A 25309-nucleotide genomic window follows, 5' to 3' on the forward strand; every position below is an offset into this window, starting at 1 on the left:
TACACAGTGTAATACTGATTTTAGGAGTAGAATTTAGTAATTCATCACTTACATATAACACCCAGTGTTCATCATAACATGTGCCCTCCTGGGGGGACCTGGGTGGCTTAGTCAGTTGAGTGTCTGATTCTTGATTTCAGCTCAAGTCATGATCCCAGAGTTGTGGGATCAAGCCCTGTGTTGGGCTCTGTGCTGAATATGGAACCTGCTTGAGATTCTCTTCTCTCTCTCCCTCTGCCCCTCTCCCCCACTTGTGCCCTCTTGCTTTCTCTAAACACAAAACAAAACAAAGCAAAAACAAGTGCCTTCCTGAAGCCCATCCCCCACCTACACACATTTATCCATCTTCAGTTTGTTCTATGTAGTTAAGAGTCTTTTATGGTTTGCTTCTGTCTCTCTGTCTCTTTTTCTTCCTTCCCATAAGTTCATCTATTTTGTTCGTTAAACTTCACATATGAGTGAAATCATATGGTATTTGTCTTTCTATGACCATTTTCTTCACATAATACATTCTAGGTCCATTCATGTCATTGTAAATAGCAAGATTTTATCTTTTTTTAAATTTAATTTAATTTTTTGGAGAGACAGAGATACATGGTTAGATAGAGAGGGAAAAAATTCTAAGCAGGTTCCATGCTTTGCGTGTGGGGCTCAATCCCATGACCTGAGCCTAAATCAAGGGTCAGATGTTCAGCCTACTGAGCCAGCAGGATTTTGATAACTGAAATATTCCATATCATTACAGAATTCTAGTTCTTCAAGAATTCAATTTTGATTATGTGTGTGTCCTGCTTTAAATTCAGTGCTTCTTGGAGTGCCTGGGTGGCTCAGTCAGGTATGCATCCAACTCTTGGTGTCAGCTCAGGTTGAGTTTGAGCCCCAAGTGGGGATCTGTGCTGACTGTGCAGGGCCTGATTGGGATTCTCTTTCCCTCTGTCTCTGACCTTCCCCTGCTCTTGTCTTTCTGTTTCTCAGAATAAATAAATAAACTTAAATAAATTCAGTGCTTCCACATTGCTATTAGAATGAGGTCCAGAATTCCTTAACCTGGCTTAAATGCTCTGCACGATTTGCCTCTAGCTTAGCTTTCTTCCTTCCTTTCAGTCTTCTTAAGACATAGGAACTTCTTGGGGTGCCTGGTGGCTCAGTTGGTTGAGGGTTGAGTGGTTGAGCATCTGACTCTTGATTTTGGCTCAAGTCATGATCCCAGGGTTGTAGGACTGAGCTCTGGATCAGGCACCATGCTGACAGCTTGGAGCCTGTTTGAGATTCTCTCTCTCTCTCTCTCTCTCTCCAGCTCTCCCCACCCTCTCAAAATAAGTAAGTATTTTAAAAAAGATTCTCTTTTTCTTTTCCTCTGCCCCTCTCCCCAACTGGTGTGCTCTCTCTCTCTAAAAGGAAAAAAAAAAAAAGACTTTGTAACTTATTTTGTTTTCTCAGGCTACTCTTCTACCTTTGGTCTTCATACAGTATTATAGTCACATTGTGGAACTTGGCTAATTGCTACTCAGATTTCAGTTTATACCTTATTTTCTCTAGAAAGTTTCCCGACTGCCTAAATCTGAATCAATATGCCCTTTCTCCTTCTAGTGTAAGCACTATCTATAGTAATTACTTATTGACTAATTTTTTTCCCCTGATAGTATCTTCCTAGTGAGAATATATGCTTTCTTTCTCTTGGGTAAATATGAAGTAGAATTGGTGGCTTGTAGACTATGCTTCTGTTTAGCATTTTAAGGAATTGCCAAAGTGTTTCCTGAGGTGGTTGTACCACTTTATATTCAGCTGCATGGAAGGGCTCTAATTTCTCCACACCCTCTCCAACACTTGGTGTGGTCAGTCTTTTTAATTTTCGCACTTTTAGCAGATGTGTAATAGTATTTCTCTAATGATTAATGATGTTGAACATTGTTTTGTGCGCTTATGTGCTATCCACATATCTTCTTTGGTGAAGTGTCCATTCAAATCTTTTTGTCTAGGTTTTAGTTAGACTGTCTTCTTGAGTTCCTTATTCTGGATACAGGTCCTTTCTGACAACATGCTTTGTAAATATTTTCTCTTGGTCTGCTTACTTTGGGTTTCATTTGTGGTTCTTTTTCTAGTTTCTTAAGGTAAAAGATGAGGTAATTGATTTGAGATATTTTTGCTTTGCTTTGCTTTTTTTTTTTAATGTTTGTTTATTTTTGAGAGAGACATAGAATGCTCCTGTGGAGGAGTGGGGGAGGGGCACAGAGAGGGAGACAGGATCTGAAGAGGGCTCTGCACTGATAGCCAAGGGAGCCTGATATGGGGGTCAAACTCACAAACCTTGTGGTCCTGACTTTAACCAAAGTTAGACACTTAACCAACTTAGCCACTCAGCACCCCAAAACCTTCTTTCTTTTCTAATATAGGTGTGTAGTGCTATCGGTTTTCCTCTAAGAACTGGTTTTTTTTTTTTTTGCATCCCATTAATTTTGATATGTTGTGCCTTTGTTTTAATTCAGCTTAACCTAACTTCTAATATATTTTTACTTTTTTTTTGACTTATGAGTTATTAAAAACTGCTTTGCCTTGTTTTGAAGTATCTGAGGGATTTTTAGATATTTTAATGTTAATTTTCCATTTATTATACTGTAGTCAGGGAACATACTTTATATGACCCATCTATACTTTCGAAAACTTGTTTTATGGTCCAGGTTGTGGTTTATCTTAATAATTAGTTCTTCGTACACTTGAAAAGAATGTGTATTCTGCCATCATTGGTTAGAGTATTTTATAAATAGTTAGTTCATGTTAGTTGACAGATGTTTAAGTTTTATATCTCCTTACTGATATCTGTATATCTGTTCTGTCAGTTGAATATTGAAATCTCTGGTGTTGTTATAACTTAATCTGCCTCTTTGTTGTTGCAGTTCTGTCAGTTTTTCTTCCATGTAATGTGAAGAAGTTCTCTTCTGACCCCTTTATCATTTTGAAGTAGCTAGCTCTGCAATTAGAAGTTAATATAGCGACTCCAGATTTCTTTGATTAGCCAGCATGGGAAATCCTTTCTCATTTTTCTGCTTTCAATCTACTTATGTCTTTGTATTTAAAGTGAGTTTCTAGTAGGCGGGATATAGTTTGGTTTTGCTTTTTTTTTTTATCAGTCTGTCAGTCTTTGCATTTTAATTGAGTTGTTTTGACCATTCATTAAATTTTATTATTGATGTTTGGGTTTAAATTATTTATATTGATATTTTTCTGTCATAGGCTTTAAATTCTGTCTACCCATTATTAAGTATAAAATGAGATAGCAAACTCACTTTAATTTTTCATATTCTTATTTTTAATTGCATTGAATTCTATTTCATGTAATTTCACACAAGCTTTAATGGAAATTTTTAGTACTTTTACAAACAATATTATATGGACATTTTATAGTTTACCACTGCTGTTTATATTTACTATATTTTTCTTCTCCTAAATAACATGCAATGTATCAAATTAGTATGAATAATGAATTTTTAAAATATATAATAAGACTTAAAACCTGGAAGCCATAAAAAATAAGATTGATAAAATCAACTACCTTAAAATAATAAATGTATGCATAGAGAAAAGCAGTGTACCCTAAGACAAATGATAAAATAGGGAAAATATTTCCAACTCATATCATAGACAAAGCTAGTTTCCTAATACATAAAGAGACTTTAGAAACTGAGAAGAAACAGCCAATAGTCCAATAGAAAAATAGACTGAACAGAAAAAGAAATACAGTATTTACACATGAACAGTTGCTTTCCTCATAGTATAAAAAAGAAATGCAAATTAAAATTATATAAGATACAATTTTTCACCAATTAAATGTGGCAAAAATGTGGAAGTTTGACTCTATGATACAGTGGTACAGTGAGGAATTCTTATATATTGCTGGCTGGCATGCTGAATTATAACCACTACTGTGGTGGACAGTTTAACAGAGCCTGAAAATATGATGAATGCCTTTACTCTCTGATACAGCAATTCTACTTCTGCAAAATTATTCTGTACATATGCCTGTACCAATATGATATGATATGTGTACAAGGTTATTTATCATAGCATTTTTTTTTTTTTAGAATAGCGAAAGACAGGAAAAATAAAAGCATCAGAGTACTGGTTAAATAAACTACAGGACATCCTCGTTATGGAGTTTTGTATTCCTGTATGGAAAATGAGGTGGTCCTCAGGGCGCCTGGGTGGCTCAGTCAATTGAGCGTTCGACTTCGGCTCAGGTCATGATCTCACAGTTCGTGGGTTCGAGCCCTAGGTCGGGCTCTGTGCTGGCGGCTCAGATCCTGGAGCCTGTGTCCGATTCTGTGTGTCCCGCTCACTCTGCCCCTCCCCTGCTCATGATCTGTCTCTCTCTGTCTCTCAAAAATAAATGTTAAAAAAAAGTTAAAAAAAAAAAAAAGAAAGAACAGGAGGTGGTCTTCTATGTATTGTTTGGGAAGATATACATAGAAGTGAAAAAAATGATGTGCTCCATAGTGTTTTTGATATGGTACCTTTTGTGTAAGAAGGGGTTGGCAGTAAAAGCATACTTTATTTTTGCTTATGTTTGCATGAAGGAATACTGTAAGAAACTGATGAAAATGGTTGTCTAATGGGAAGGCAAAAATGAAGCAGATAGGGAAGAGGTGTAAGCAGAACATCTCAATGTATTCCATTTCTGCTCATTTGACTTTTGAATTATATGAAAATTAACGTAAAACATTTATAATCATCTAGTATGTTTTAGTTAATGTGTTAACTTCTACTTTAATGATCATTAATATAAAATTCTTTCCTCTAGAAAAGAGCACTGCATTGAGAGACGGACTTCTGGTATTCTTCTTTGTAATTGTTCCCCTTATTGTATTTGCTGCTTTTGTCTTCATCAAGAGGGATCAACTGTGGAAAAGCTGCTTCAGAAAGAAGAGATCACAAACATATGAGTACTTACATTTTTTTCTTTGAAATTCATAATAAAGGATTTAAAGTAATTATTAATGATGATAGTCATATCATAGAAGTTGATTTAAAAATAGAGTTCTAAGAGTTCTTTCTATTCAGTTGACATAATTAGCTAGTGGTGACTCAGCCACCTCTTATCATGGTAAGGGAAAGGATTATAGTGACCAGCCTGTGTGTTACTGAAGATGGCCCTTCGGCTTCCTTTTGTTTGACATTGATTTCTGGTAGTTGAGTAAGTATAATTTTGGGCTGTAGCTTCTCATTTGGGGTTCTTAATTAGGGATTAAAATATAGGTTAAAGATAAAAAATGTAAATGTCAAAATTTTTTTCCATATATATTTCAAGTATCAGTTCTCATAAAGGAAGAATATTTAAATATTGAAAACATTTTGTGAATTATAAGTTTTTTTAAATGTTTATTTATTTTTGAGAGAGACAGAACATGAGTGGCATAGGGGCAGAGAGAGAGAGGGAGACATAGAATCTGAAGCAGGCTCCAGGCCCTGAGCTGTCAGCACAGAGCTGGATGTGGGGCTCAAACTCAAATATGGTGAGATCATGACCTGAGTGGAAGTCAGATACTCAACTGACTGAGTCACCCAGGTGCCCCTATTTTGTGAATTATAAGTTTTTAAGAAATTAGTTTTGATGGAAGAAAGGGCTGTCATAATTTAGACACCTGACATTTCTGGTCTATGTGTTGGACTCTTGCACAACTTTCTCTCAATTCAGCATGTCATATGCTAGAATTGTGAACTGGAATAATAAATAAAACTCTCTGAACTTTGGTTTATTTCCTCTGAAATAGAGATAATATTACCTTTCTCTTAGGGTTGATACGAGGATTAAATGGGAAATTATTAACAAAATCCATAGCACATTGCTGGCACAATGTAATTATTTAAAAATGAGTTTTTATTATAATAAAAATAGTTTATTATAATGATTTCTTATTTAATATATAACTTTTGATAGAGTACCTTGATGTGAGTTTTAATTTTTAATATATTTTAAAACAGATATATCTTTCTATCTTTTCTCTTATTTCCAATCACACTCAAACTGGCCAATCCATGGATAATTCTCCAGTCTGTAGCTCTGAAATTTTAGTTCCGTAATCCTCGCTCTCTCCTGCACTTGCTCTTACCTCAGCATGTCTAAAGTTTAGTCGGTATCTTTCCAACCAACTTATTTGCTCCTCTTGGACTTCCTAATTTTTAGAGTGACTGCTTAAAATTTTGTGTATTCAGCCTAAGACTATGCATTTGCTTTTTGATTTTAGGAACGCTTGAGGGGAAAAGTTTGGAAACACTGGCCTAGTTGGCCAAATTTTATAGTTTCTTAGAATTTCAGTATATTTAATTGTAAAAGGGGGTGAATAAAACTTTGCAGTACTGTAAAGATTGAAAACATGTGAAAGCAGTTAAAAATGCCATAAAAGTTTTAGCTATCATCATGATCATCATTACTACCATTATGGATATCATTTTTCTATGTTGGAGAAAATGCAGTGTCATTTTCTACATATCATATAGAAATGTTTTAATCTTACCTTGGCTAAAAAGTAATTGTCTCTTTCAGATCAGATGGCAAAAATCAAGCACAAGCTTCTAGACAGCCAGCAAGTGCTCCTCGGCCTGTTCCTTCAGCGACTTCTCCCAGAGAAGCTGTAAGTTTTAAATGAACAAACAAAATTTATTATGGTATCACATTGCTAAAAATGAAAAAAAAATACTGTTACATGGATATAGAAATAAGCATTGATGATTTCTTAAGAATTTGAGTGTGGGTAGGGTCCCTGCCTCAAAGAAGTTGGGAGAAGATACGTAGACGTTAGGAACGCCTTGGCCTGAAATCAAGATTGGCAGATGACATGGGATCTATGCTCTCACTGTGTTTTTCCATGTCTGCTAACTTTCTGTTTTCAATGCCTGGCTTCCCTGGACCGTGTGGCCAAAGACCTAGTGCTGAGCTTCTAGAATAGGCCTAATTGTCTCAGCTGTGGGATCAGTAAACACTGTTCTTCTGGGTATGTTAGGGAATACTAAGATAATAATATACTTTTTTTTCATACACATGTATCCTAAAAAATATATGATATTACTTCAAACATTTTGAATTTCTGGATGTTAACACTTTACTAGATATATGATTAGCAGATATTTTCTTCCATTCTGTCTTCTCACTTTGTTGATAATATCCTTTGATGCACAAAAGGTTTTAATTTTTCTGAAGTCCAATTTCTCTGTGTTTTCTTTTGTTGCTCGTGTTTTGATGTCATATCTAACACTCTATTGTCAAATCCAAGGTCATGAATATTTACTTGAATGTTTTAAGAGGTTTATAATCTTAGTTCTTATTATTAGGTCTTGGATCCATTTTGAGTAATTTTTGTATATGAAATGAAATGGGGTTCAACTTCATTCCTTTGCAGGTAGAAACCCATTTGTCTGGCCCTATTTGTTGAAGAGAGACTATTCTTTCTTCATTGAGTGGACTCAGCACCTTGTGGAAAGTCAGTCGGCCATAAATGTATAGGTTTCTTTCTGTAATCTCAGTTCTATTCATTTGGACTGTAGTTCCATCCTTATGGCAGCTCCACACAATTTAATTATTGTGGAGTTGTAATGAGTTTTGAAATTGCAAACTGTAAGTCCAGCAACTTTTTTCTTCTTTGTCAAGATTTTTTGTTATTTCAGGCCCCTTTGGCTCCATATGATTTGGGAGTCTACTTTTCCACTTCTACAAAGAGGCTGTTGGAATTTTGACGGGGTTGTGTTGAATCTGTAGACCACTTTGGGTTGTATTGACGTATCTTTTTTTTGTTAGATTTTTTAACGTTTATTTATTTTTGAGACAGAGAGAGACAGAGCATGAGGTGGGAAGGGGCAGAGAGAGAGGGAGACACGGGATCTGATGTAGGCTCCAGGCTCTGAGCTGTCAGCACAAGCCTGACACAGGGCTTGAACTCACGAACTGCAGGATCATGACCTGAGCAAAGTTGAACACTTAACTGACTGAGCCAGCCAGGCGCCCCTGTTTTGACATATCTTGTCAGTGTTGAGTCTTTGAATCCATGAACACCAGTTGTCTTTCCATTTATTTAGGTCTACTTTAATTTCTTTCAGCAGTGTTTTATTATTCTCAGTATTCAAGTCTTCAGCCTTCTTGGTTAAGTTTATTACTAGGTGTTTTATTCTTTTGGGTGCTATTATAAATGGGACTTCTTTCTTAATTTCCTTTTTGGATATTTCATTGTTGATTCTGTATGTTCATGTTATATCCTGTATCTCTGCTGAATTCATTTATTAGCTCTAGTAGCTTTCTTGTGGACCTTTTGGGATTTTATGTTTATATAGGATCATGTTATCTGTGAATAGAGGTAGTTTTACTTCTTTCTGACTTGGATGTCTTTTATTTCTTTTCTTGTCCAGTTCTGGCTAGATCTTTCAGTACTATGTCTCATCTCAGTGGTAACAGCAAGCATCCTTGTATTCCTGATCTTGGTGGGAAAGCTTTCAGTTTCCTTGGCATATTAAAAAATTTTTTTTTAATGTTTAGTTTTGAGAGAGAGAGAGAGAGAGAGAGAGCGAGCGAGCTGGAAAGGGGCAGACAGATAGGAGGACACAGAATCTGAAACAGGCTCCAGGCTCTCTCAGCACAGAGCCCGATGTGGGGCTCAAACCCATGAACCATGAGATCATGATCTGAGCTGAAGTTGTCCACTTAACCGACTGAGCCACCCAGGTGCTCCCCTTGACATATTTAATTACTTCCCCATGTTCTTCCAGTGGCATCTTTTATGTTGATGGTGAGAGGTCCTTAAAGCAGCTCCTGATAACTGTTTTTAAAGAGTCCTTATAAGTGAGATTGGGAAAGACCATCTCTCATCTCAAATTCATTTTTAAACTATGAATACAGCAATATCAGCTTTTTCTTTTTTTTTAATATTTACCTTATATCTTTTACATGTCATTTTTTCTTTGCCCTAATGTGGTCTCTTATAAACACTATCTTAATTAAAAAAATATTTGTCTTAAAATTTTTAATGTTTATTTATTTTTGAGAGAGACAGAGAGAGCGAGCGAGCAAGAGAGAGCTGGAAAGGGGCAGAGAGAAAGGAGGACACGGAATCGGAAGCAGGCTCCAGGCTCTGAGCTGTCAGCACGGAGCCCGATGCGGGGCTCGAACCCACGAATTGTGAGATCATGACCTGAGCTGAAGTCGGACCCTTAACCAACTGAGCCACCTAGGCACCCCCAAAATATTTGTCTTTTAACTGGAGACATTTTATTGATTGCAATTTTTAATGTAGTTTTTCTACCATATTACTTTATGATCTTAGGTTTTTCTGGGCTTTTTTCCTGTTTTCTTCCCACACCACAAATCCTCTTCTGGTTTTTTTTGGGCTGATTTAGTTTCCCCCTAACCCCACATCTTTTCTCTTCTGCTTGTCTTTAGATACATTGTTATGTAAATTAGATTTAAACCTGCCAGTTATTTGTGATAGTTTCTTGTAGCTTCATTATATTTTTTTCCCATAATATTTTATTGTCAAATTGTTTTCCATACAACACCCAGTGCTCTTCCCCTCAAGTGCCCTCCACCATCACCACCAAAGCATTCATTTCTTTAAACATATGAAAATACCTACTTTTTGTGCTTTATCTGATCATTTTAACGTGCAGCCTGGGTTTGTTATTTCTACTGATTTTTGCAGTGACTTGCTTTTTAGTGTGCTTTGTGAATCTGATTGTAAACTTGTATTCTTTGAATTTTTTAATTGAATTAATTAAAAAATTTATATCCAAGTTAGGTAGCATATAGTTTGTGTATTCATTGGAATTTTATATGGGAGAATTATTTCAGTCCTGAATTATAGAGTTCCTACAGAAAGTGTGTATATTTTCCTTGGCCACATGCCTGGGGGCATGGTCAATTTCAGTGCCTCTCAGTTAAAATTTTTGTTGGTGCTTTTTGGGGCCACACAAGTGTTATGAACTCTGGCCCCCCAAACCCTTGTGAGGGTTGATGTGTGGGTAGAAATTACCTACAGGTATGATTTTCTTTTATTCCCCTTCTACCACTGCCAGGGTCTACTTAGGCAGTTTCCCCACTGGTCTTTGGGACCTATGTTTCTTCGTTGAGTTAATCCAGTGAGGACACTGCCTTTTGGGGGCCTCGGCTCTTTATGTTAGGTCTTCTCTTCAGCATTCCATCCAACTCAGGCTCCAGGTTTTGTCTTCTAGATCCATGTATTGAAAATATGTAATGTAGTCCACAAGGATGGAAGATATTCATAGGACCAATGCTGCTCTGGACTCTGGACTCTTTCATACATTTACTGTTTTTGGTCTTTAAGATTTTGTTCCTCCCTAGAAACTCATTCAGGCATTAAAAAATACCTATTAACATTTTAACTAGCATTTAAGGTATTCTCTACTTAGGACATTTTAGTCTTCTGTTGGTGAGTAATCAGCCTGTATTCTATTGTTCTTAATAACTGTATACCTATTCTATTCCATCTTATGGATTCATTGCGAATTTAAAAACTTCTTGTTTCAAATCTTGTTACTATAAAAAACGCAGCATCAAGCATCCTTCTATGTGGGTCTGTGCATACATGTAAAAGTGTATGTCAAATATATTCCAGGAAGTGGAGTTTAACTATCTTTTTAAGTGATGCTTCTGTGGGTTAGTGTAAAGGGATGGAGACATTTTCTTGCTTCCCTTCTCCCTTTCCACAGTATTGGCAAATTATTTTATGGGGCCAGAAATAGGCCACCTGTTCCACAGCAGGACCCAGGAATGCCCAAGGTCTTCTCCAACACTGTGCATATTTTGCTGCTCATAGAGCTTTAGGAAATAGTAGCAGATAGTAGACAACATTTTGGTCAGGATCATATCATCGTTGATTCAGTAATTCCATCTGATCCTCCCTAATTTTTCCTAATGTAACATGTGAAAAATATTATTTTACTCTCTTTTACTTTTACTTATGTTTACTTTCTTATTTGTTTTAGACTCTCACTTTATTGTACAACTTCATTTCAACTGTCTTGTCAAGGAAGAATATAATGAATTCCAAAATTAAGGGTTGTAAATTAGGAGTATTTGCAATACCAGTTAGATACTATATATATTGGCAATATGTTTTTGGCAGTTGTTATTTAAATTACATTGAAATAAGAAATATGTTACCTTTTAACTAATGTATTTGATTAGAACCAAGATCATAATAGTTTAGTATTATTTAATTTAAAAAGTATAACCTTAAAAGAATTAAGTATTCCACATTCAGTGGCAAAGATAATGTTGAATAAGCAGAATATTTTAAATGTCAGCATCATAAGTCATCTATTCATTAATTTTATTTATTTATTTAAGATTTGTTTTGAGAGAGTGTGAGACTGTGCATGGGAGGGCCAGAGAGGGAGGGAGAGAGAGAATCACAAGCAGGCTCCGTACTTTTGGCACAGAGCCTAATGTGGGGCTCTGTCCACAAATGGTGAGATCATGGTCTGAGCTGAAATCAAGAGTAGGACATTTAACTGACTGAGCCACCCAGGTGCCCAAATCTATTCATTAATTTCAAATACATTGATTACTTTCACATGGAAAATAAATTGTATAGAAAATATGTATGTGAGTGCATTGTGGTAACAACTGTGTTTTCCTTTTTAGCCTATATATGCAAACAGATTTCCAGTTCCAACTTATGCAGCCAAGCAGCCTCAGCAGTTCCCCTCAAGGTCTGAAGTGAATTTACTTAGATTACTTAACCAGAATAAAACCCAGGGTTAATGTCTAATATTTTCCCTTGTATTTAATTTAGGACAAGGTATTTATTACCAATAGTTTAGATCGAATCCAATTTTTGGAAAAGCTTTTAAGAACTTTTTATGTAAGTTTTGTCAGATTAGTGCAGTGTCAAAATGAAATTTTAAAGAAGCCCGAACAGGACAAGCAAATGGTGCTGCAGCCTTTGGTATACGTCAGTTTCAGAAGCAAGAGCCTGTAAAGTACCCAGCAATGGCAAACCAGATGGGTTAGCTGAGCCTTCCTATTAGGAACAGCTAGAAAAGCTAGACAAAGTGTAAAAAACTATGTGTTTGAAGCATGAGAGAACTACCAAGGAAATGAGGAGGAAGTATGGGGCCCAGGAGAGAAAAGCAGTCTGGAGATAATTCCAGCTTTTCGGGAATACTTTACTGTCCTGGACGTATTTACCTATTCTGAACATGAGAATGGAGAGGCTAGGAAGTTGAGGAGAGCTTACAACAAATTCACAGGGCTGCGGGGACTGAGCCTGGAGCCCTGCCAACGAGGAAGTACCCTGGCAAACAGCCCAGGTTTTGTGTTGGGTCCCAGCAGTAAGGGCAAACTAGATTCTCAGCTTTATTTCTGTAATTTTTTTTTTTATGTTTGGCCCTTCATCACAAAAACAGACATATAAAAAAAGACAAGTGACTAAAACAAGAGCAGCCTTAGACCATAGAAACAGATTCAGAGGGCAATCCAGCGGGTGGCACTATCAGACACAGACTTTATTATTATTATTTTTTTTACTTTTAATATTTTATTTATTTTTGAGACAGAGAGATTCAGAGCATGAGTGGGGAGGAGCAGAGAGGCAGGGAGGCACAGAATCAGAAGCAGGCTCCAGGCTCTGAGCTGTCAGCACAGAGCCCAACGCGGGGCTCGAACCCACGAATGTGAGATCATGACCTCAGCTGAAGTCGGAGGCTTAACAGAATGAGCCACCCAGGCGCCCCCAGACACAGACTTTAAAATAACTGTAATAATTATGTCACAGAATAAATAGTCAAGATTGAGAATTTCAGCACAGAAATACAAACTTTAATAAAAGAATTATTTGGAAATTCTAGACCTGAAAAACACAAGAACTGTAATCTTTCAGTTCTCAATAGATGGGCTTAAAATCAGCAAGGAGGAACATTTACTATGATATTTTGCAGTATATAAAATGCATCTTACCTCTCCCACCCCCAGAAGTCCTTCAAATTACAATTGTGCTCATTATGCTCATGTATAATCTTTATTATGTAATGAGTGCATTGAAATCCAGCTGCGCATCACGAGAGGAATATATAAGTTGTAAGACAGATATCCATCAGGTAATGTTCTAGGGTGTTACTAGAGTAGAGGAATACTAGAATTGGATGAAGAGGGTAAGAAAGGGTAGAGAGGTTAAGCACAGGTATAGAAGTCATAGCAGGTTTAATTCTCAGACTGGATGTTATGTTTTGAGGGAGTTGGAATTTCAGCTCTATTTATGTAAATAGGGAGCTAGTGACCTCTTGTGTCTTACAATTTGTCTTTTCTATTTCATGTTCTATTATTTTAAAAAATATATAAACTAGAACCTTCATACAATGTTGATTATAGAATAGCATTACTTTGTGGTAGTTACTCCATTTTAGACGCTGATTGTATTCTTTAGCCATTGCATCTCAGATGAATAATAATCTCAGAATATAATTACTCTTAAGAATTGTCAGCAGTGACACGGACGATGTTACATTGGGCTTGTAATGAAGTAGTAGTATTTCATGCAGTTGGAACACATGCTTACCTGTCTTTTTTCCCCTTACAGGCCACCTCCACCACAACCGAAAGTGTCATCTCAGGGACATTTAATTCCTGCTCGTCCTGCACCTGCACCTCCTTTATATAGTTCCCTTACTTGATTTTTTTTTTTTTAACCTTTACTCTGGCAGATATCTTCAGGGAACTAAGATAATCCTTTTTTTTTTTTCCTGATATTTTCTTGAAAAGCCTTTCTTCCTGCTGCAACTATGAATGAAAACAAAATACCATAAAACAAATTTTACTAACATAGAAAAACAGAACTCAAGTAGTGGGAATAGAGAAATATACAAAACACAGTAAAGCCAGGGAGCTTAGAATAACTTTTCCATTTCCATCACTGAATCTGTCTTATTCAGTCGTTCTGTGATGTTAATGCTCCGAACATGGATTATGTTATTTTAAACATGTTATTGTAATGATTCTTAAATTAACTGTATTGGTTTAAGTTTTGTCATTAAGCATTTAAGTGTAATTCTGAATTTTGACCTTAGTTGTCATTAATGTAGTTTCTGGTTGAATACGTGATTGTCTAATACCTGTGAAAACTAATTAGCTGTCAATAATATCTAATATTTTTCATCTTGCATGGATTAATAATCGTCATATGCTAGAATCTTGTCTATTTCATTCACTACACAAAGGAACATTCTGTCTCCAGAAGCCTGGGCAAAACCCACAATTAAGAGATCATAATCTTATTTTGGAAGTACAAAGCATACCAAAAGTGTGTATGTGTGTATTCACACCCAGTTATTGTCTTCCATTTTTATGATCATTCTATGGATAAATGATTCTATGGATTCTAAAGATAATAGAGTCTATGGATCTATCTATGGATAATGAATATTAGAAAAATTAATTTAATAATAGAAATTCTATTATGAATCATGTTAAAGCATGGCATTCTTTTACAATAGCATTATTTTAAATAAATGAAACTTTAAGGTACGGAGTATTTAATAGAACTAATCAGATATGCTGTTGATACGTGGCTATAACAAATCAGGAGCTCTCATAATATCATCAATCAAATTGAGATATCATAAAACCACTTGAGAATTTTATGAGCACTTTAAGTTTAAAATCTGAAACTTCAAAGCTTGCTATTAATATAATTTAGAATGTTTACATTTACTAAGGTGTGCTGGATCATGTCTCTGTTGATACTAATGTTTTCAAAGAAATTAGGCTGGAGAAAAGTTAGAAAAGGTTTTCTTTAGATAAATGCAAAAAAAGCAAGTGTGGTGTGTAGTAGTTGTTACTCCAGCTGTGTAAAAAAAATGAATTTTTACTTTGGAAAAAATGATATGAATGGTAAAATTTTGAACACTTAAAATTTTTTCATAACCTTTCATAATAAAGTTTAATAATAGGTTTATTAACTAAATTTCATTAGTTTTTCAAAAAAATTTGGTTTGTGTATATATACATATATAAATATAACATTTACAATAAATAAAATACTTGACATTCTGTTTGGTGTCACCCAGTAACTTTCTAATTATCCAGCATTTATAAGCTTATTAATTAAAACATCATATTAGTTTTAGATAAAACTACTAGTCAAACGTATACAGATATTATCCCACTAATTTTCAGATTTCTGGCAAATTGTGCACAGTGGCTTTTTTGTTATTAAAGGAAAACAGATTAGTTTTGAAGAAGACCAGTATTTCAGTTCTCTGAAAGTGGTACATTGTTTTAAAACAATGTATACGTTAAAAATTGCACGTAGGACATGGGTGGACAAATGCTCAGGGGCCAGGTAGTCCATTAAAAGAACAGTAGGATATGGGGCATCTGGGTGGCTCAGTTGGTTGAGAGTCTGACTTCAGCTGAAGTCATGATTCGCCTTCATGGGCGCTGCATTGGGCTGTGCCTAACAGCTCAGAGCCTGCGACCTGCTACGGATTCTGTCTCCCCCTCTCTCTGCCCCGCCCCCCTTGTGCTTCCTCTCTCTGTCTCTGTCTCTGTCTCTTCTATCTCAAAAATAAATAAACATTAAAATTTTTTGAAATTTAAAGGAACAGTAGGATATAGACATATAGGGGAAAATTTATACTTCAGTGGAAAATTATGCATTGTGTGGAGTCTAGACTCTAGAACCAATTTACCCTTCCTAGCTATAGGATTCTATGGAACTGTTTACAACTCTAAGCTGTAGATAACTGATAGCAATGCAAAATAATTCTTGTCCATAGATGTGAAGGTAAATTCTGCCCAGCAGAGAGAGGTTCAGCTGACATCCCTCCCTATTTTGCCTCCAATGGCACATTTATTTCAGTATTCCTGATCTTTGGATTCTCCTTTGAACTGGCTATAATACCTTACCACTTTCCTCATTAATGAATTAACAATGCGTTCATTTATTTTTACTTTTTAAAAATTTATTTTGAGGGGGAGAGAGAGAAAGCACACGTGCAACGGGGGAGAGGGAGAGAGAGGGAATCCCAAACAGGCTCTGCAGTGTCAGCGCTGAGTTGTGATGTGGAGCTCAAACCCATGAATCATGAAATCATGACCTGAGCCAAAGTTTTATACTTAACGGACTGAGTCACCCAGGTGTCCCTAACATGTGTTAAAAAAACAGTATAAACAATCCCAAATGAAGATTCTTCATTTCAGTTTAAATCTCTAAATGAATTCATGTAAGACTAAAATGTTTGTGTATTTCTCTCATATTGTCTCAGTTTTTGCTATTGTAATTCATATCACTGAAATCTTGGTAATATTTTAACTATGTAACAACACTTTTCTCAGAATTAGATAATTCCTTGGATTTTTAAATACTTATAAAGTTTTTCTAAAAGGGGTGCTTGGGTGGCTCAGTCAGTAAAGCATCCACTTCTTGATTTTGGCTCAGGTCGTGGTGGTCGTGACATGGAGACCTGTGTTGGCTTGTGCTCTGACAGCATGGAGCCTGTTTGGGATTTTCTCTCTCTCCCTCTTTCTCTGCCACTCCCCCACTCATTCACTTGCTCTCAAAATAAATAAATAAACATTAAAAAAAATTTTCTAGAAGACTTTGATCAGTGAACTTCTTTTACTTCTGTATATATTTTTGCATATGTGCTTTTCATTTAGGTTTGGCCTTGATTTCTTCTGGATTGCTATTAAAATTGTAAAATTTGTTGGCCATAAGTGTCACTTCAAAATTTCCTTCTTTAATATCTGCTAATGACACTTTAATGACTAGACATATTATATGTAACTTTGATATCCCTGTTTGACTATATGTTCACAAAATTACCTAGCTCAGGATATTACATTTTCTCTTTGTCTTCAGCAGGTGCCTGGGTCTTTAACCATAGAGTTAAGCACAATCCAGGTTTTCTAAGCACAAGTCAGATTTTATTGAATTCCATAAATGTTTCCTGAAACTTGATCATCTAGGAGACATGTTAGGCACTGTGATATATAAGTTCTGGATGGGACATGAAACTGTTATGGAGAGAACTATATGCACAAGTAAGAATAAAATAAAGTCTGCTCTATTAAAGATTTATACAGGAAATATTGAAGAAGAGAAGTAAACCAGGAATTCATCCAACATACCACAAATTGACAAGTATAAGTACTTACTGTAATTGTTCTCTAATACTATGAAGCAAGATGAAACCAGCTTTTGGCTCAACTACTGCCTGGAAGCTGTTAGTCTAGTGTTGGCTGTTCTGTTGGGATACAAGCTGAGTGTAGATTTTGGTTGCCTTATTTTTGCTTATCTTATTCTTTTTAAGGCCTAGATGGGCCTGTTGAAGTCCTATGCATCTGCAAAATCACATCTCACATGTCAATTTAAGACGTGATTCTCTAAGTGAGCTTTATGGTGTGGGTCCACCGAGCTTTTTAGTCTGTGTGTCTGCCTCTCAGTTACTTAGTATGATGGATTAATTCATTCTTTGGGATTTCAAAAGAATTAAAAGGTAGTGCACATAGATAGAGACTGGAGGTGAGGCTGAGAGGGAGGAGGCATTGTGGTCCCAGGGAATAAGGCAGTGTTTATTCAGGAAAGACCAAAAATCGGAGTGGCCAAAACATTGTGGGATAGGAGAAAATAGGCGGCAGCCTGGGCTTGGAATTTAGAAATTTTTTCTACTGGAACATACCTACTGAAACTATGGCTAGAACTCTCCTCCAGCTCTTAGACTACATGAATGAGTATTCACTGTACTGAGAAGTTCTTGAACAAGAGATTGCTAACACCTGACATCTGGCCAAGAGCTCCTGAAGAACCAGATTGGAGTAAAAAGTAGTCACAGCCTGCTTACACAGCGCATTGGGCAGTAGCTCTGGGGGAAAAATCACAGCAAGCTCTTCTCAGAGATATCAGAATCTTACTTTTCCCTTTCTTGGAATGTCTGTCATAGATCTGGCTAGTTTTTTGTTGTTTTGTTTATTTAGAAACCCAGCTTTAGTAAATATGAGTGTGTGTATGTATATGGTTTTAAATTCAGAAAGTATTGCATGTTTGTCTTTCAAAACGTCTGGACGTGTGTGATACAAAACGGTGTACAGTTACTGGGCTAGTTCTGTTAGGTCTGTTAACATGAACGCTGCGGGGTGGGGGTGGGGGTCGGGATAACCTCAGAAGAGCTGCGGGCACGCGGGGCTTAGGCAGGGAGCAAGGTGGGTGCGCTGAGGGCGACTACCGTTCGGGGGCAGCGGCCTCGCGAGACCGTCGCTGCACGAGCGCGCCCAACGGCCGCAGGCCCAGTCCACTCTCGGCGCCCAGAAGCCACACCATGTTCCTCCTAATGCTGCTGCTTGCTGGGCTCCGGGGTCTCCTGGCATCAGGACCTGGTAGGGCAGCGGAGCCCCTGGAACACTGGGTCTGGGCAGAGGAAGGTTTTCTTTTCCTTCTTTTCCTTCTTTCAACGAGTTCCTGCTTCTGTCAAGCGGTGGCCCAACTCCATTCAGATCTGCTTTCTGGTTTCTTTTGATCTGTCAGCCTGAAATCCGGCCGTTAGGGGGCGTTGTGTTGGGATACACAAGTGACTTCCTAGAGGGGAAGACCAATTCAGTGAACTCAGGGACAGATCTCTTCCTCTCCGAACCTAACCCAGGTTAGGCGGCCTTTCCTGTAGGTGTGTCATGCCCTTCACAGAACTGCCCTAACGTACCATGCACTCAGAAGCACCCTAGATTCTTCCTGAATTCCACTCAAAATCCAAACAGAATAAAAACAAAACCCTGATTCCCTTCACATACCACTTGTTCCAACATAGCTAGTCCGGCATACCTAAAACAGTAATTTGTCCTGCAGGTAAAAAAAATAAAAATCAGTGTCTGCTATGCTGACAGTGACAAAGGTCCATTATGGCAGGATACAAAGAGTGGTATAAAGAAGCCACAAAATTGTAACATATATTAGTGGTGGTTTAGATGCAAGCAAACATTTTAGATATATTCTTATTTTCCTTTTCATACACTCTTCTGCATCTTGCTATCCTGTGTTAGTACATGGAATGCCTTTTCCCCCACCTGCATGGCCGTTGTTTGGAGGCACCACAATTTATTTAGCCAGTTCTTTTATTAATGGACTTTTGTATTGTTACCAGTTGTTTTGCTATATTATATGCTGTGTTAGTGACCTTGAGCCGCCATAACAAAATACCCTAGACTGGATGGTTTAAACAACAGAAATTTATTTTCTCCCAGTTCTAGAGAGACAGGAAGTCTGAGAGCCCAGGATATCATCATGATGAGTGTCTGGTGAGGTCTTTTTTCCTGGCTAGTAGACCATTGCTTTCTCGCTGTGTACTCAGATGGCCTCTCTGTGTGGAGAGAGAAAGCAAACTCTGGTGCTTCTTCTTATAAGGGCACTGATCCCATCATGAGAGATTCACCTTCATGGCCACCCCTAACCCTAATTATCTCCCAGCGGTCCCATTTCTAAATACTATCACATTGGGGTTAGCACTTTAGTATGAAATTTTGGAGGAGACACAAACTTTCACCATAACACACATGATATTTTAATGCAATGGTTTGCAAACTTTCTGGAATTTTTCTTTTCACATTAACAATTACAGAAATTCTCAGAGCTTTTGCTTATATTTTGTATATACCCAGTTGTGATATTAGAAGTTAATATAGAAATTTAAGAATTTTTATTAATTCATTTAAAAATAACAGCGGTCGGTATATCTATTATATATTAATACAAGTAACACATTTAAAAAGTAAAATCTATTTTCTGAAACAAAACAGTGGCATGATGTTACATTTTTTTTTCCTTTTTCTTCAGAGAGAGAGTATCAGTGGGGCAGAGGGGCAGTGGGAGAGAGGGAGAATCTTAAGTAGGCTCCACGCCAAGTGTGGAGCCTGAGGCAGGGCTTGATCCCACAATCCTGGGATCATGACCTGAGTCAAAATCGAGTCGGATACTCAACCGACTGAGCTATCCAGACACCTTATGATTTTACGTTTTTGTTAATCTTTTTAATGTCTGGCTTAATGGATGACAGATTCTTATATATATATACATATATATATATGTATCCTTATATATACATGTATATATACTTATACATGCATTGAATCTGTTGCTATGTTTTATATGAAATAGTGTATGAAGAAAATCCAGTTTATGTAGTTATGTATTAAAATACATAATTTTTAATAGTCTTTTCAGATATTACCAGTTTTCTTTGTATACTACATCAATACCTGATAAATGGTTAAATTAGTTGCCATATGGAGTCTAAAACATATCAATGAACCTTTTCAAAATATGCTGTATTAAGAATTCATGGGATCTTGAACTTTAAATGGGCCTTTTACTCATGAGGTTTTTTTTTTTAATGTAGCACCTTTGTGTTATTTTTCTTTTACAGTTTATTGTCAAGTTGGTTCCCATATAACACCCAATGCTCATCCCCACAAGTGCCCTCCTCCTGCCCATCAACCCCTTCCCTTCGCCCCCTCCCTCATCAGCCCTCAATTTGTTCTCAGTATTCAAGAGTCTCTCCTAGTTTGCCTCCCTCTCTCTCCCCAGCTATTTTTATCCCTCCCCCTCGCCCATGTTCCTCTGTTAAGTTTCTCTTGTTCCACTTATGAGTGAAAACATATGGTATCTGTCCTTCTCTGCCTGACTTATTTCACTTAGCATAACTCCCTCTAGGTCCATCTACTTTGCTACAAATGGCCATATTTCATTCTTTCTCATTGCCATGTAATACTCTATTGTATAGATAAATCACATCTTCTTGATCCATTCATCAGTTGGTGGACATTGAGGCTCTTTCCATGTTTTGGCTACTGTTGACAGTGCTGCTATGAACATTGGGGTACATGTGCTCCTATGCATCAGCACTCCTGTATCCCTTGGGTAGATTCCCACCAGTGCTATTGCTGGGTCATAGGGCAGTTCTATTGTTAATTTTTTGAGGAACCTCCACACTGTGTTGCAGAGCGGCTGCACCAGTTTACACTGCCACCAACAGTGTAGGAGGGTGTCCGTTTCTCCACATCCTCGCTAGCATCTGCAGTCTCTTGATTTGTTCATTTTAGCCACCCTGACTGGTGTGAGGTGGTATCTCAGTGTGGTTTTGATTTGTATTTCCCTGATGATGAGTGATGCTGAGCAAGTACCTTTGTTTTTTAATTCTTTATTTTAAATTGTAGTAAATACACATAAAATATACCATCTTAACAATTAGAAAAAAAACGAATAAGCTTAAATTTTAGGTTCACAGCAAAATTAAGAGGAAGATACAGAGATTTCCCATACATCCTGTCCTCACGCATGCAAACAGCCTCTGCTGCTGACATCCTGTACATTTGTTACAATTGATAATACCAAAGTGATACTTTATTGTCACCCAGAGTCCATACTTTACCTTAGGATTCACTCTGCCTGTGTGTATTCTTTGGATTTCACAAATGTATCATGACATGTGTCCACTATATAGAGTGGTTTCAGTGTCCTAAACATCCTCAGCACTCAGCCTATTCATCACTCCCTCTGCCTTAAGTCCTTACAACACTGACTTTTTTCTGTTTCCGTAGTTTTGCCTTTTCCAGTGTCATGTAGTTGGAATCATTAAGTATGTAGCCTATTCAGGTTGGCTCCTTTCACTTAGATATATACATTTAAGGTTCCTCCATGTCTTTTCATGGCTTGACACCTTATTTATTTTTAGTACTGAATAATATTTCATTGTCTAGATGTACTAGTTTATCCACTTACCTACTAGAGGATATCTTTTTTGCTTGCAAGTTTTGGCAATTATGGATAAAACTGTTATAAACATCTGTGTGTAGGTTTTTATTTGGACAAAAATTTTCAGTCCTTTTGTGCAAATACTAAGAAGTGGGATTGCTGGATTATATGGTAAGAGTATGTTTAGTTTTGTAAGAAACTGCCAAACTGTCTTCTGAAGTAGTTATACCATTTTGCATTGCCACCAGCAATAGGAGAGTTCCTGTTGCTTCCCATCCTTGTCAGCATTAGATGTAGTCAGTGTTCTGGATTTTGTCTATCTTAATGGGTGTGTAATGGTATCTCATTTTAATTTTCAATTATTTAGTGACATATGATATAGAGTATCTTTTCATCATCTTATATGCCATCTGTATATATGTTTTTGAAGAGGTGTCTGTTTGGGTGTTTTGCCCATTTATTTAGTTTTTTTTAATTTTAGAGTGTGAGTGGGGGGAGGGGGCAGAGGGAGGGAGAGAGAATCTTAAGCAGGGTATCACGCTCAGCATAGAGCTTAACATAGGGCTTGATCCCACCACCCTGGGATCATGAGCTGAGTAGAAATCAAGAGTTGGATGCTCAACTGACTGAGCTACCGAGGTGTCTCTTGCCCATTTTGAAATTGGGTTCTTTGTTTTATTGTTGTTGAGTTTTAAGAGTTCTTTGCATATTTTGGATGAGCAGTCTTTTATCAGATATGCCTTTTGCAAATATTTTCTACCATTGTGTTGTCTGTGACTTTTTATTCTCTTGACATTGTCTTTTTTTGAGAACTTTTTAATGAAGTACAGTTTATCAATTGTTTTCTCATGCATTGTGGATGTTTTATCTAAAATATCATTGCTATACCTAATTATAATTTGCATTTTCCATTTTGGTCTATGATCCATTTTTGGTTGATTTTTGTGTGTAAAGTCTGTGTCATATATTTCTTTTTTCATGCTTTTTGCCATTGCTCCTTTGTCAAAGATCAGTTGACTACATTTATGTAGGTTTTTTCTAGGTTCTCTATTCTGTTTGATGTTTTGTCTATTTCTTTTGTCCATTCTTTCACCAGGACCACACTTTCTTGATTACTGTAGCTTTATAGCAAGTCGTTTAGTCAGATAGTTGCAGCCTTCAACTTTATTCTTCTCCTTCAATATTGATTTTGCTATTCTAGATTTTTTGCCTCTCCATATAAACTTTAGAATAAATGAGTTGATGGGATTTTGATTTAGATTGTGTTGAATCTATAGGGGCGTCTGGGTGGCTTGTTAGGTTGTGTCCAACTCTTGATTTCAGCTGAGGTCATGATCTCATGGTAAATGATATTGAGCCCCGCATTGGGCTCTGTACTGATAGCATGAAGCCTGCTTGGGATTTTCTCTCTCCTTCTCTTTCCCCCTTTCTGTCTGTCTGTCTGTCTGTCTCTCTCTCTCTCTCTCTCCCTCTCTCAAATAAATAAATAAACATTAAAAAAAAGATTGTATTGATCTGCAGAGCCATGTTGAGAAGAACTGACATTTTGTCAATATTGAGTCATTCTCTCCATGTACATGGCCTAATCTAATTATTTCATTTTTTTTTGTATGCTAAGATGAATGACACTATTTTTATTTCAAATTCTACTTGTTTATTGCTGGTATATAAGAAAGTGATTGACTTATATATTAAATTTGTTTTCTGCAAATGTTCTTTCTTAACCATTTTTAAGTGTACAGGTCAGTAGTGTTAAGTACATACACATTCTTGTGTAATCTATTGTCTTTTTGTCTTGCAAAATTGAAGCACTGTACTCATTGTAAAACAAATTATAAAGTGTGATGAAATACACATAACATAAAATTTATAATTGTAACTCTTTGTTCGCTGGTTTTTACAGTTTTTTGCTTTTTAAGAAGATAATTGAAGAAAATATCTATATTCAGTTTCCCCTTACTTTTGTAGATGTTTTCTAGCTTCACCAGTGAATTTTATAATTTCATATGTTTTCCCATTATTTAGTGTCATTTTGTTTCAGCATGAAGAACTCTAACATGTCTTGTAAGGCTGATCTAGTGGTGATGAACTCCTTGAGCGTTTGTTTGTCTAGTCTGCTGTTAAACCCCTCTACTAAAATTTTCAATTAGTTTATTGTATTTTTCAGCTCTATTATTTGTTTGGTACTCATTTTAACCATTTTTATATGTACAGTTTAATGACATAAAGTACATCACTTGTACAACCATCACCACTGTTCATCTCTAGAACTGTTTTTCACCTTCCCAAGCTGAAACTCATTATCCATTAATCACCTCCTCATTCCCCTCTCCCTGCAGTTCTTGGAAACAACCATTCTACTCTGTGTCCCTGTGGATTTGACTATACCAAGTACCTCATATAACTGGAATTATGGAGTATTCTTCTTGTGATTGGTTTATTTCACGTAACTCCCTCAGTGTTCATCTTTTGCAGCATGTGTCAGAATTTTCTCCTTTGTAAGGCTGAGCAGTATTCTATTGTGTGGAATATAAGTGGATACATATATATTTCATTTTATATGTTTATCTGTAGCTAGATATTTGGGTTGCAGCTCCTTTTGGGCTATTAAGAATAATGCTAATGCTGCCATGAACATGTGTACTTGTACTTGTTTGAGTCCCTATTTTAAAATCTTTTGCATATATGTTTCTAGAAGAGGAGTTACTACATCATATGGTAATTCTATTTTTAAGTTTTTGAGGAACTGTCGCATTGTTTTTCATAGTGGCTGCAAAATTTTACATTCCTACGAGGGTTCCAGATGTCCACATTCTTGCCACCACATTATTTTTATTTTATTTTTTTATGATTATAGTCTTCCTAGAGGGTATGTCTTAGTATCTCCTTTTGGCTATGATATGAATTCCCCAAATGATTAGTCATGTTGAGCATCTTTTCATGTGATTGTTGACCATTTGTGGTCAAGTGAAATGAGTGTTCAAGTCGCTTGCCTGTTTTTAAAATTGGGTTGGTTTTGTTGTCAAGCTGTGAGAGTTCTTACATTCTGGATGCTAGACCTTTTTCAGACAAATGATTTACAAATATCTCATTGAGTTGGCTAGCTTTACTTTCTTGTGAGTGTTCTTTAATTCACAAAAGTTTTTTATTTTGGTGAAGTATAATTTTTTCTTTTGTTGCTGATTTTTATGGTGTCCTATCTAGGATTCCATTGCCAAATCTAAAGTCATGAAGATTTACTATTGTTTTTTTCTTCTAAGAATTTTATTGTTCTACTCTTAAATTTGGTTTTTGATCCATTTTAAGTTTATTTTTATATATGCTGTGAGGTGGAGTTCCAGCTTCATTTTTTAAAATAGTTTATTGTCAGATTGGTTTCTATATAACATCCAGTGCTCTTCCCCACAAGTGCCCTCCTCTATTACCACCACCCCCTACCCCCCTCCCCTTCTTTCTTCAGCCCTCAGTTCATTTTCAGTATTCAATAGTCTCTCAGGTTTTATTCTTTTGCATTCATTCTGGTTTCTTTTTATTAACTATATCCTGCCTCTATTTATTCCTAATAATACATTTTG

The 25309-nt window shown here is 36.5% G+C and overlaps 2 protein-coding genes across 3 annotated transcripts in view; both read left to right on the forward strand.

Moving 5' to 3' along the window:
- ADAM9 (ADAM metallopeptidase domain 9) overlaps positions 1-15524 on the forward strand; it is a 122510-nt gene extending 106986 nt beyond the window's left edge. For both annotated transcript variants that reach the window (XM_029936284.1, XM_029936287.1), the window contains 4 exons: positions 4796-4937; positions 6539-6626; positions 11642-11709; positions 13575-15524. In XM_029936284.1, coding sequence (XP_029792144.1) covers positions 4796-4937; positions 6539-6626; positions 11642-11709; positions 13575-13668 — 392 coding nt within the window. In that variant the 3' untranslated portion in view covers positions 13669-15524. The remainder of the gene's footprint in view (positions 1-4795; positions 4938-6538; positions 6627-11641; positions 11710-13574) is intronic.
- Positions 15525-18320: 2796 nt separating this feature from the next.
- ADAM32 (ADAM metallopeptidase domain 32) overlaps positions 18321-25309 on the forward strand; it is a 157329-nt gene continuing 150340 nt past the window's right edge. The window contains exon 1 of the mRNA XM_029936316.1: positions 18321-18370. Within this exon, the coding sequence (XP_029792176.1) occupies positions 18325-18370 (46 nt within the window). The 5' untranslated portion in view covers positions 18321-18324. The remainder of the gene's footprint in view (positions 18371-25309) is intronic.

Source organism: Suricata suricatta, chromosome 1 (assembly GCF_006229205.1).
Source record: "Suricata suricatta isolate VVHF042 chromosome 1, meerkat_22Aug2017_6uvM2_HiC, whole genome shotgun sequence".
NCBI lineage: Eukaryota > Metazoa > Chordata > Mammalia > Carnivora > Herpestidae > Suricata > Suricata suricatta.